The sequence below is a fragment of a genome, unplaced genomic scaffold (genome assembly GCF_019419815.1).
Source record: "Pyrus x bretschneideri cultivar Hongxiangsu unplaced genomic scaffold, Pyrus_bretschneideri_v1 Contig24, whole genome shotgun sequence".
NCBI classification, from domain to species: domain Eukaryota; kingdom Viridiplantae; phylum Streptophyta; class Magnoliopsida; order Rosales; family Rosaceae; genus Pyrus; species Pyrus x bretschneideri.
The window spans coordinates 2,966,845-2,980,597 of NW_025999546.1; the positions used below are offsets into that span (position 1 = coordinate 2,966,845).

The 13,753-nt window shown below is 38.6% G+C and overlaps 1 protein-coding gene and 1 pseudogene across 3 annotated transcripts; both read left to right on the plus strand.

The window, feature by feature from the left end:
• Positions 1–4,356: 4,356 nt before the first annotated feature.
• On the plus strand, positions 4,357–7,930 carry LOC125478359 (annotated as a pseudogene).
• A 2,446-nt stretch (positions 7,931–10,376) lies between these two features.
• On the plus strand, positions 10,377–12,892 carry LOC125478214. 3 transcript variants are annotated; one of them, XM_048586082.1, is made up of 4 exons: positions 10,377–10,733; positions 11,044–11,213; positions 11,445–12,466; positions 12,517–12,892. In XM_048586082.1, the coding sequence occupies exons 1-3, from the start codon at positions 10,612–10,614 to the stop codon at positions 12,428–12,430; spliced, it is 1,278 nt and encodes a 425-aa protein (XP_048442039.1). In that variant the 5' UTR covers positions 10,377–10,611; the 3' UTR covers positions 12,431–12,466; positions 12,517–12,892. The 3 variants fall into 3 exon arrangements, with proteins under 3 accessions (XP_048442039.1, XP_048442038.1, XP_048442036.1); XM_048586081.1 differs by having other exon boundaries at positions 10,378–10,733; positions 11,445–12,460; positions 12,511–12,892; XM_048586079.1 differs by having other exon boundaries at positions 10,378–10,733; positions 11,445–12,892.
• The last annotated feature ends 861 nt before the right edge of the window (positions 12,893–13,753 follow it).

The following is a 13,753-nucleotide window of genomic DNA, read 5'->3' on the forward strand; positions in this document are numbered from 1 at the left end:
AGGAATCTCATGGTGAAAGCTTCCCCAGTTTTTCAGCAAGCACCACCATTTTCGAGGCATTTTAAAGGCAAACCACTACGAGATAGCTATCGTCTAAGGTACCATTCTCTTTGTCTCATCGTGAAGTATGATTTTTGTTTTTGAATCACTTTATTTCAGTGAGTATTGAAGAAGTTATGAACGTTTAAAATTTACCCAGCTTCCGGCGAGTTTTCCAGCTTACATGTAGACTAGTCACTTTTCAGGCCATTTTCTGGCTATCTCTAGCAACCATTGGGCTTCCAAATAGGTACAATCTTTTTTTACACTTTCCTAGCTTCGTTTTGATATATTATAGGTTGAATTTGGTTAAGAAATGAGTGAGATATGAAGCTTTGAAAATTGCCCAAACTTCCGGCCAAAAACTCAGTTTTCGATGGGTATTCCGGTGACCAGGTTGACCCAACCCGTTTACCTTTGACCCGACCCGATGACAGTTAACCCTACTCGTTAATCGTCGACCTAATCTATTGACTTTTTAACTGTTGACCAGTCAACATTGACTTTTGGGTTGACTTTTTTGGGTTTCGGCCCGAACCCTTCCTAGACTAATTTCGACGTCCTGATTCCAAATCCATGCTCCGTTTTCCCAAATTCAATCGTTTAAGTAGAGTTTTATTAGCTGGTCTTTTTATGTGCTTAGGTGCGTTTGTCAATGGCTTTTCCGTCTTCTTTAGTTTGCACGACTCTTCGACAGCAAACTAAGGTGAGTAGGCCCATTCCAAAATGCATTATTTTACTACTAGAAATCCATACATGAAAAACATGATTTTATGTCTACGCTTTATGAAATATCATGTGTTATCGAATAAATGTTTACTGAGATATTTATGATATGATATTTGAGCTATTGAGCTCTAATGAGATATATTTTGGAAAGATTATGTTCATGATTTTATGTGCTACGGGTGAAAGATATTTATATATGGCTTTGGTCAGAAGGTATTTATATATGTCTTCAGTCAGAAGGTATTTATATATGGCTTCGGTCGGGTGATGTAGTGACTTCGGTTGGAAGATATTTATATATGGCTTCGGTAGGGCGAGATAGGGCCTTCAAGCGATTGTGACACCACTACTAAGCACATTATATATGATATATTTTTATGAAAGGTTTTATGGCATGCTAGGGTTTTTGGAAAACCTACTTATTATGCTATATGAGTTTTCTAAACTGGGGGTTAGTACGTTGAAGAATAACTATTTTAGTACTACTAATGTATAAACTTGGTCCACTCATGTTTTGCTTTGCGCCCTCTTAGGACTTAGAATCGAGTCATACAATCCCGACTTTAAGACACTCCCACATCAGTATCTTCGAGTCCCTTAGGTGTAAGACCCCTTTCTTTGTAATCTTAATTTGTAGTATGCTCTGAACATGTCATGCATTATCACTTTTAAATTGTTGACAGTTGAATATTATATTTTATTAAGGTTTGTACTTGAATATTATATTGCATGGTTACGCGTGAAAATTATATGCATGTTTCGCATGTTCTTGGCATATGCATTCATTAAATAGATTACGTCACCCTGGGGTGTCGACCAACACATAGCCATCCCGTTGTCCTTCAAACATTGGGATTGGGGCGTGTCAGATTGGTATCAGAGCATGGTTCGTTCAGAGCATACTTAGGATCTTATTTTTACTCTAGTGGTGTGTCGACCTTGATATCATTTAGATGTTATGGCTTCCGCATTTGGTGCCTTTTGGCATAGTTGTGCAAACCTTTTTCTATCTGACTTGTCACATTCTATTTGAAGTACAAATTCATGTCGGGATTGTGCCTCACCGGTGATGTAATAAATTGATGGACAACTTTCAATAATGGATCGATACTCTGCGACATACATTCCCTAGGAATGGCGGGCAGAGTCGGATTTCATTGAAGTGACGTGAAATAGAAAATCTCAATGAGAGGAAGTCTGGTTAAAACTAGCTAAAGATCCCAAACAAGTATGTTACTTTGTGACATGAGTTCCCTAGGAATGGTGGGCAGAGTCAGATCTACATAGGAGTGTTGGGAAACAGAAAAATCTTAGCGGGTTAAGGTTTAGGCTAGACTAGTTAGTGTGTTTTGAAACGATGATGTTACTCTGCGACATGCGTTCCCTAAGAATGGCGGGCGGAGTCGTATCTTTGTGGAGATTGCTCAAAACAGTTGAAGTTCGTGCTGAAGAAAGTGAGGAAGCATCAGTTGTAAACATAGTTTAACAACATAAGTATTGTCTTACTTGATCATTATTCTTACACTTTTTGATGACGTCGATAAATTTTGAATTCTGTGTGATATTTTATTAAATGTTTGGATGCACGCTAACGCAACATGATTGAGTAACATGTGTGCCTTTTAACGATTAGAACCACATGAAGTGAACCATTCTATCTACGACCTTGAGCCAATGGTTACTGTCTTACTTGAAAACCTAATGACACCCTTTCTTTGTAGAAATTTTGTGGGATGAAAGTTGGGAACAAAACTTTTTAAACTCATGCTCTCGTCCTTGCTTTTCTTGATGTTGATGGTGAGTTTCAAGTCTCTTGTTTTGCATCCTTGTCACATTTGGGGTTGTTTTCTGATGTAGCATGGGAAGGTCATCGCCTATGCTCCCTGACATCTCCAACCTCACAGAAAGAATTATCATATTCATGACCCAGAACTGGTAACAATTTCCCTTGCTGTAAAATCTAGTGACGTTTTCTCTACAACAAGAAGTGTCGCATCCTTTCTGACCAAAGAAGTGGTTGTGTGTTTTCACCTAGAAGGTGTTGAGCTTGAGACAGAAGAGGTGGATGAAACTCATCAGTGATTTTGATTGAGCTTTAAGTATCATCTTGGTCAGGCAAACGTCATCGGACACTCTGAGTCGTCGGCTCCACCTCCACCACCACCTCTGGAGCTCAAGAACCGACCCCTGCGCTGCCTCCACCTCCTCTGTCACTTCTCGACAACCTCAATTCCTTCAGTAACCTCTGATTCCCATTAATTTTCTATCTTTTAGCTTTCTGTTGTGACGGCTTTTTCTAAGTTTCGCACCAAGTGTTTGATACGACTTCTTCTGCTTAGCTTACTGTTGGTGGTCGTTTTTCTTCTCTTTATTGGGCTTAGGCTTCTGGCCCCGAGTCTCATTTTTCTTCACCGGTCCGGCTTGCTGCTGCGACTGAGCGTCCATGGCTGCTCCTTCGAGTGTTTGGTTGCGAGACTTTGAGTCAGTCCCTTGACTCCCTCTCTCCCCTCTCTCTCGACTCCTTCTTATTCCTCTGCTTCTGCTCTGCCTTCTCTCACTCTTCCTTGATCAATGTATGCCTAAGGTTTTTGCAAATCTCGATTAGTTGAATTGTGAACAATGCATTGTTATGAGTAAATGTTTTTGAATTTGAAATTTGTATCATAGATTTGATATTGATTAGGGTTTTTTGACGATCTGTGTTTGTCAAGGTTCTAAAAGACACTAAGCACTAGTCGGGCGGGGGGCTGGGGCCTAGCACCTTGGCAACTAGGCGAGGTTTAGGCGGGGGCCTAGGTGGATTTAATTAAATCTATTATATTTCATGTAAATAAGTGTCTGTTTATACTTAAAATATATATGATTTCATCATAAACTATGAAATGGAATGACATATATATTATGAGCTATTAGAACATAATGAAAACATGGGGAATAAGTATATAATGTGTATTCCTTTAAGTATTCACCAAGTATGTTACAATTTATTGAAAAAATAAAATGTAAAATGAAAATTATCTATTTTATGTTTAAGTGAGTCGCACCTAGGCTGGTCTGAGCGGGCTAAACGGGTGCCTAAGGGATCTAGGTGGGCACCTCAGTAAGTCTAGGGGCCCTTTCTTAATTTTCAAACGTCTAGGCATTAATCGGGACGGAGATCAACGGCCTAGCGCCTAGGCAGGAATTTTTAGAATAGTGGTGTTTGTTTAGGTTGGAAATTACAAGCCAATGTGGAGGCTAATTCCGACGAGCTCGTGAAGGTTGAGGGGCAGATCGGTGCTATTCCAAAACCGAAAAAAGAAAAAGTAATTGGACCGGCCCGTTTCAAACAGGCTTAAATATTAGGGAGACCAAATTTTGAAATCAAATTGCAAACTAAATGATGTGTTACCGATAAAAAACAAATATGTTAATCGATACTTAATTAATAATCCAATCTTCTACAATTACATCATTTAGTTTGCAAATTTAATTTAAAAAATTTGATCTTCCCAACTGTACTCCTCCAAAATATCCCGTCGGCAGTAAATTTCCCTAGATACTGTAGACTGTAGACATGGCAGCTCCCGTGATTGGCGACTGCTTTGTTTCCAATCATGAGGTCCACTACTGTTCAGTGAGAGCTGAGCGGTGTGTGGCTTATTGTTTGCCACGGCATCTTGTAATGCTCACTTGCTCCTGAGAAAACAGGAGCCACGAATTATATCTGAAGAAACCTGCAGATAAGTCGTTGCCTCATCCTCTTGCCTCTTCCCCTCTCTCAATCTATGTGCAAGTGCCAAGTTTGATTCGTTCATTTGAAGAAGGTATGTGTTCTTTGTATCTTTTTTATTTCTGGGTGTTAAATGTTAGTTTATAAATATGTACTTTGGTGTTTTTCTTGTTTGTTTTATAGATTGTTCGGTGCGTTTGAGTTGCAGAAGAAACATATGGAGAAAAAACAAGTTGGGGAGCTTGTATCGGTGATGTTCACATGGAAGATTGAGAAATTCTCTAGGTTGAGATCCCAGAAACATTACTCCGATGGTTTTAATGTCGGTGACTTTGAATGGTATGTTTCACTTTCTTCTTCAAATTATTACTCGACGACATTCTTCGTTTTCTTATTTCGTTTTTTGGTTTGATTTTTGTTTATATGTGTACTTTGGTGGTTTGATTCTTGTATTTATGTACTATGGTTGTTTAATTCTTGTATATATGCACTTCGGTTGTTTGATTCTTGTAACGCCGAGGTTTGTTGTGATAAAACCCTACTTGTTATGCATATGTGGTAAGATGCAAGTAGAGGGCAGGACAGTATACGTTTGATTAGTAGTTGGCCGATGACCCATCTTTCTGAAATCTTGATATAAATATCAAACCTTGTTTTTGTTCTCCTTCTGGACCCGTCCAGATTAAAATAGGAGTGCGAAAATCACTTTCCTTAAAAGATGTACATGTTGTTTTAATCATCAGGCAAATTGTCCTATATCCGAAGGGCAGCAGCGGAATCCCTGTAACGCAAGACCTGTCGATATATTTGAAAGTTGCGGATGCTTCAGCGTTGCCATCTGGGTGGAGTAAATATGCCCAATTCACCTTGACTATCGTCAACCAAGTCAAATATGATAAGTCCATAACAGTTGGTAAGTCACATGCCCTCACTGCCCTCACTTCATCTTGGTTATTTCACAATTATGTTGGTGCATTTCTGTTGGTTTCGCTTTCATTCAGGCTCTCATTTGCTCGAATATTATTATTTTACTTTAGATTGCAATTCAATCTTTGATTGCCTTGTCTGCACTTGTTATGTTTTTCACAAGACTCCTTCGTACCAAGTGTTGTTTTTCGGATTTAGGTTTTGGCATCAGTTGCAGTAGCAATTTTTGTACTTCATGGAACAGGGGACTCGCTGGAAAAAAGAATGGAAATATGAAAGTTTGTTTCTCTTGTTTGTTCTGGACATACAACGTCCCACTAAGTCTCAGATATGATGATTGGTGGAAATTAGGCTCAGGTAAATTAGGCGATTCCAAAAGGTATTTTAGGAATTGTTAAGTGTGCAGTTCTCAAGGTCATGGGAAAAGGCATGAAAGTCAAAACTCTGAGGTTGAAGGGTGATGATCCTTTTTTGGGGATAGAAACGGTGAAACTAGGAGGATTTTTCAGGATTGTTCAGGGGTAGGTGTGCTTGTGGTAGAGTTAGTTTTATGTCAACTCTTTGGGCTTCTGTCAATGTAGAGTTCAGGGAGTTATCCATGCATGGCAATCGCCAGCATGGTTGCTGGACTGGGAAGTTGCAGCAAGTTGTTTGAGTGTGGTTTGAAGCTTGAATGTCTGGTCTTCTAATTTAACTTAATTGTTTTGCTGCTGTAAATTTGATAATTTTCGTAATAAGATTTTGGTTTCTTCTCAGAAAAAAAATTAAAGAGGAAGAAGAGTGGTAACTTTTACTTTCCCATAGAAGGGAGATTTATTTAGTTCTTCAGAAAGCATGTCTACTTGTGTTGCCCAGACGTACAAGACCACCAGAGAAGAGAATTACTGAGTACATGATAGTAATGTTGAGTTTCCATTGTTATATTTCTTTAATTGCCTATGAGCTATGCTTTTCTTATTTTGATTTACAGAAACTAAACATGTGTTCTGCACAAGTAAAAGAGATTGGGGCTTCACATCATTCATGCCTTCTTTGTGATGTCGCCCAAGGGTTTATTGTGAGTGATACATGTGTTCTTGAAGCTGAGGTTGCTTTCAGTCAGGTTGACCATATGGCCAAAGTCCAGGATACTTGGTTTCGTCCTCCTATAAAGCCCTCACACCATGAAGATGAAAGGCAAGGGTATTCAGATGTGGAAGCTGTACAACTTACAGCACCTATTTCTGAACAGGTGCTTGCTTTTCAGGATGCACCAAGTTCTGAACAGAAGCAAACAAATGCTTATTTTGAGCAAGTTCTAATCTCTTCAGTAGCAGTTATGACACCTAGTTCTGCTCAAGTGCTGGCCTTGTGGGACGGACCAAGTGATGGACAAATTTGGACTGGGGGTGACGATAGCCCTGTGGGATCTCCGATAGGCAAGGAACATGAGCAAAAATCCTCTGCCCCAGTTGGCGAGCTCATGGATTTCAGGGGTTTAGGGAAAATAGACAAAGCTTTTGTTCCATTCCTGGAGGAAGTCTGTTTGTTGCATCCTTCATTGATCGAGTGCCAAAGGAAGAGGAGTCCTATGTTTACTGAATGGGCATTCACAGCTTTGGGTAGACTCCTGCATGTTCTAAAGACTAACAAGGGTACAGATATGAAGAAGTTTGTGGAAAGGGAGCTAGAGGTAAAAGAGCTGAGAAATAATATGGATGCTTTGGAGATTGAAGTCAAGAGGTTGAAGGCTAGGCTAAATTTGGCAGAGTTAGATTTTGAGGATGCGAAAAGAGACATGGGAGAGGCCAAAGAAAGCTTTGTTGAAATAAATATGGATAGTGAGCTTGGTTATGGTGGGAGGCATTAGCCGTACTGCTTCTCCCTTCGATGTGAAAACCATATGCAATGTATATATGTATTACAGGCAAAACTCCCTTGTTAAGGGTGATCCTGTTTTTAAGCCACGGTGAGGGAGAACCCCCTCCATTGCAATTTTTTTATGAACCAAACCCCCTCCATCTGAACACCATCAAAATCCCTGTTGTGGAGAGCTCCAATACTATTGAGCGGTCACTTGTCAACCGGTATGAGAATTTTCACCTTAATTTGATGTCAAGTATTTTGCTTATGTGGGTTTAATTTTGATGATTTAGGGTCGTTAAATTCGTTGAAAATCTTCTTGGTCTTCCTTCTGTTCTTGCTGCTTGTTTTTATTCCCTTTCTCCATCGGTTTGACTTAATTCTTGTGGCACAAGGGCATTAAGTATTATATTTCAGGGCTTTTATCGAGAGCCCTGAAAACTGCACGGTATGAAAAATTTAGTCATGTTTACTCTGCTTAAAAAATGCAGGCATCATAGTGCTTTTTATGTCGGACGGCCAGATTCGGGGAGTAAGCGACGCTGATCGCTGAACTGAGCAGACTGGAATTCGTCAGTGTCTAAAGTTGAAGTAACTGGGGAAGAGCTTTGGAGGAAGGCAACATTGTAAATGATTGTATCACAACCTTAGCTGTACTTGCAGTGTTTTTATGTAAATATTTTTTAATATTCATGAGTATGCAGAAGCAAGGTTTCAAAGGCATTGGTCAGGAGGCGGGTAGGGGCAGGGGCCTAAGGCCTAGGCGTCAACACTCTGCTTAGTTCGTTGTGAGACTTAACTCACTTTTTTATCCCTTAATGTAGATTGGGTCAGCCTGGCAAGTGCGAGTAGGGTGATCATCTGGTGCCCCAAACAATTGGGGGCACAAAAAATATTAAGCGGTATATTCATATATGTTCTCATAAGAGTATAAAGGGTTTAGGGTGGTATATTCATATATGTTTTTATAAGAGTATAAATTTTTAAAATTTGATTAAATGATTAAGAAGTTTAACAAGAGATGGTTTCTACTCCTTAAAATTAAGCTGGTTATGGGTTCAAAATCAGGTGTTTTTCTTTATTTTATAGGAGTATATATTTACAAAATTTTCAAATTTTATGAATTTCTTTTTAAAGGAGTATAAATTTAAAAAATTTGGTTCAATGAACAAGATGTCTAATAAGAACTTGTGGTTTTTGCTAATTAAAATCAATGCGAAGGTTTTGGGTTCAAAATGTAATGTGTGTGTTTTTTCTTTCCAACTTTTATGGACTTTTGTTTGGTTGTTAATTTTTATTTACCTCATGTTTGATTATAATTACTAGATAGTAGTTATGTGGGTTGCAAAGTCTAACCATCAACAAAGAGTAATACTAGGTAAACCAAATTTGCAAACTATATGACGTGTCACAAATAGAAAATAAGTATGTTAGTCAACATTTAAGTAATAATTCAATACAAAATCACATTATATGGTTTACAAAATTTGATTTCAAAATTTGGTCTCCTAGCATTAGCCTTCAATAAATTAATGTATATATGTCTTTGCCAATACTAGGTTTAATTTGGTCTTCATTCATTGCTTATACATTAAGACTCAAAAATATGATTATTATTTTAGTCCCATATTGACATGGTTAGTAAATAAGAAAAACACCTCACGATTCATATAAAAATAATTTGAAAGTTTAGATAAACGGAAACAAAATTCATCATCTATCTACTTGTAAGCCTGATGTTTTTTGGTTATCTTTTCTCATTACAAAATAAATTGGTTTTTATGTGTTTCTAAATTATTGAGTTTGAACTTTGAAGTGGTTTTCTAAGTATAATTTTATCGAAGTCTTGTGTGTGAAAACAAATAATTTTTATTATCCTAAAGTTAGGGCATGTTTTTGGCATTGCCTGGAGCCTTAAAACTCTTAGGACTGGCCCTAAGTGTAAATAATATCGTATTATTTAATAAAAACTTGGCAATGCCTACTCATGCAATATGTTGGAATTTTTTTTTTTGAGCAAACGATACGATATTATCGTATGTTGGATGTTGAAATCCCACATCGGTTGGGTCTCTAAGAAAAGAAGTGTTTAAATATCTTAACCTCATTCCAATTAATATCAAGGCTTTTTTTGTGATAAAATCCTACACTTGAAGGATTATGCAGGTGGTAGTCATCAGGTTGCGGACAATATCGATATCGTTGGAAGTGAGCATTTGACTCGTTTCTTTGATAATTTTGTACTTGGTAACAAGGCTAGGGAGCTGGCCAGTACGTAATGCCGTATGATGGGTGGGTCCCCTTGGCCCACATGATGATGCTGGCCCCTTGGCCTTGCGTGTTGGGTAAGTTCCATTAGCTCCACGTTATTGCCGATGCGTGGATTTCCCACTTATCAACATGTTACCTGATAAATAGATGAACAAGGTGTTGTCGGTAAATAATAAAATTTTTACAATAATTCTAAACCATTTCTGATTTGAGTACATTTTGACAAAGTTAATCTATGAATAATGACATGAAAAATGAATAGTTAAGGTTATGAGATTAATTTATGCAACACACTCAAATTAGTAGTTAGCGCCATATTAAGTTACTAAGTGGTTAACACTCAAGCAATGGTAGATAAACCACTTGCATGTCGACTAACAAAACCAAGGTCAGCCTTATCTCCATCAAAGTTTAGTTTGAGCATCTGACTCGCCGGAGTTATCCATTTGATGATAGGGATATGATTTTGTATAGGTCTCACATTGGTCATCCTGTTTGTCCTTACCCACCAAAGCACAGCAATCATCATTAGTATCTTAGCTGGGTGGTAGGATTTGTAATTCCGGAACAGCAGGTCATAACTTTTTGCTCCATTTAAAAATGGTAGTTTTAATGAAACATTTCCGGTACTGTTTACTTTTAATGAAAAATCATATTTTTACTTTTTCTTGATACTATTTACTACACATGTATTTGTCTTTTTTCATTAAAACTAAATATATTTAAATTTTTCATTAGTTTTCTTTTTAAAATTTGGATTTAACCAACAACGCCGGACCTTCATGTATACCTTCGTCACTAGGTAGGCATAGTGCGGTCTCATTAGTATTACTCTACAACAAAAAATAGAACGTAAAGTCCATCTCAATATGATGTTTACATTTTATTTATTTTGTTTACTAAAAACTGAGGAGAGCATCCAACCCATTTGAATATAATACTGTGAATACCTTGACAGCCATGCCACAACTAGTTCATATTATATATATATACACACACAGTATAAAGACACACCATAAAGAACAAGTTTCAGCTGTGTGATAATTTGGTGTTTTCTTGTTTAGTTTGTTGCTTTTGAGTTGCATAATAAAATGGAGAAAAAGCAAGTTGGGGAGCTTGTATCTGTGACCTTCACATGGAGGATTGAAAAATTCTCAAGGTTGAGACCCCAGAAGCATTACTCTGAGGGTTTCGCCGTCGGTGATTTTAAATGGTACGTATGTTTTAGTTTCTCCTCCGATTGAATCAATGACATTCTTCAGTTTCTTATATCCCTATTTTTCGGTTTGACCCAAAAAAAAAAACAAATTACAACGAAGATCAACCACATGTCAAGGTTTAATCTAGAAATTACTGAACAAGAAGAATTACTAAACCAGATATGATAACCAAAAGTAGCAAAGCCATCATGTTCGCTTTCAGATAGATGCATGTAATAATAACATGAAAAATTTACTTGTGAAGATGCTAGCTAAATCATTTAGCCTAATAAATGTCTTTTTTTTTTTGGTTGTTTATCTCAGGCAGATCGTTGTATATCCAAAGGGAAGCAGTGGAAATCCCGGAAAGCACGACCTGTCAATATATTTGAATGTCGCAGATGCTAAAACATTGTCATCTGGGTGGAGCAGATATGCCCAATTCACCTTGACCGTCGTCAATCAACTTGACAGTGATAAGTCCATAACATTTGGTAATTTATATACACTCCACACTCTTCATCTTGTTTATTTCACGTTTGTGCACTTGTTGGTGTTTCTGGCACTCAATCTTTGATTGCATTCTATGCAGTTTTTACTTTTCATTTTTCACAAGACTTCCGTACCAAACAATTGTCTGTCGGCTTTAGGTTATGGCATCGGTTGCAGTAGCAATTTTTCTATGACAGAAATGTTTTGTAATCCGCCGTTGTTTGATTGTACAGAAACTAAACATGTGTTCAGCGCAAGTAAAAGTGATTGGGGCTTCACATCATTCATGCCTCTAAGTGAACTTTCTGATTGCACCGAAGGGTTTCTTGTGAATGATGCATGTGTTCTGGAAGCCGAGGTGGCTGTAAGTCAGGTTGACTACACGAGTGCTTCTGAAGTCCATGAAACTTGGTTTTTTACACCTACAAAACCCTCAGAGAACGAAAATGAAAGGCAAGGACATTCAAATGTGGACGCTGTGCAATTTCCACATGTGCTTGCTTTTCTGGATTCACCAAGTTCTGCACAAAAGCAAACAATTGCTGATTCGTTGCAAGCTCCAATCTTTTCAAAAGCACTTACGACATCCAGTTCTTATCAAGTGCTTGCTTTCCAGGAAGAACCAAGCTCTGAACAATATTGCCCTGAGCCCAACGATAGCCCTGTTGAATCTCCCATAGTCAAGGAACATGAGCTAGCACACTCCACCCCACTTGGTGAGCTCATGGATTTCCAGGGTTTAGGGAAAATAGACAAAGATTATGTTCCATTTCTAGAGGAAGTCTGTTTGTTGCATCCTTCATTGATCGAGTGCCAAAGGAAGAAAAGTCGTGTGTTTACTGAATGGGCATTCACAGCTTTGGGTAGACTCCTGCACTTTTTGAAGACTACAAAGGGTAAGGATATGATCGAGGATCCCTGTGAGGAGCACCTTCAACTTTTATGGGAGGAGCTTGGAACCTTCAAATTGGACTTGGCTTGGTTGGAGCCTCATGTTCAGTCTGCTTTGGGTATGAAGAAGTTTGTGGAAAGGGAACGACATGTAACGGAGCTGAGAAATAATGTGGATGCTTGGGATATTGAGATCAAGAGGTTGAAGGCTTGGCTAACTGTTGCGGAGGTAGAATTTGTGGTTGCGAAAACAGACATGGGAGAGGCAGAAGAAAGCTTTGTTGCAATAAATATGGATAGTGAGCTCGGTTATGGCGGGAGGCATTAGCTGTCCTTGCAGAATTCTCTCTTTTATATGAAAAAAACACATGCAATCTATGTATTACAGAATTCTCTCTTTTATATGAAAAAAAACACATGCAATCTATGTATTACAGGCCAAACTCCCTTGCATGTTAGATGAATGTGTTCATGTTTCTTAACAATGGAGCGGGAATGCCCCGCCATTTCAGTTTTTGTTCTGAATCAAACTCCTCCAGCTGAAGTTAACTCACTCTCACTCCCCTTCACCCATCTTAACAATAGCAAAACCTCTGTATGTGGTGAGTGTTGGCGTGAGTCAACGTCCTAGGAGGATTAGGAATATAGGCAATGTCCTAGGAGGATTAGGGATGTAGGTGTGTTTCCTACTTTGATTGTAAATCGTTTAATATTCCTTGTATCACAAGGATTGGAGTTGTATATAGACCTTCCAACGGGAGAAGAAGAATAATACAGAGAATTATTAGAACTTTAAACTACAATTTTATCTTGGTACCATAGCAGGTTTAGGCTTGTCTCTTCTTCCTCAAACCTTAATCCCAGTGTACTGCCAACGTGAAAGCTTCCGTTGATTGACTAAGACCCCGACTGCAAGGTCTCGAGACAAGAGACGTGCACAGAAATCCCAAACCCAGAAAAGACAAAGAAAACCGAAACCACAACCGCTACTGCTATGGCTGAAGAAAGGGCCGTGATTCCAGCCACGGTCCCGACGTCGAGTTCGAATGAAATCCCAAATCTGGGTGCTTTGCCGTTTTGGATTCAAGTTAGGGGATTCAAACTACAAAATTTGGTCAAAGATGATGGAGGTACATGCCGCGGGTTTGAACAAGATGGGATATCTCAATGGGCAGATTTCGGCTGTGGAAGAAACCGATCCTGGTTTTTCTAAATGGCATACAGAGGATGTTATCGTCCGGGCTTGGTTACTGAAAACCATGGAGCCGCATCTTATATGGCTATTTATTGACTTACCGAGTGCTCATGATATTGGGGAAAGCATTACTAATATGTTATTTGACGGAGCTGACGAATCTCAGTGTTATGAGTTGAGGTGCAAAGCAACAAGGACAAAACAGAACGGACACCCAATAAATCTATACTTCGCAGAACTAAAAAGCTTGTGGCAAGATGGACAAGCGACGTCCAAATAGAATGATATGTGCTGCTGATTTGAGGAGCAGAAAAGAGGATCTTCAAAAGGATAGTCCTGCAAGAATGATTTTCTTGCAGGACTAGATGACTCCTTGGATGCAGTTCGCAACACTCTCTTACGAATGAAGCCCGTCCCTGGAATAGAAGAGTGCTTCAACACCATTCGGCGTGAAGC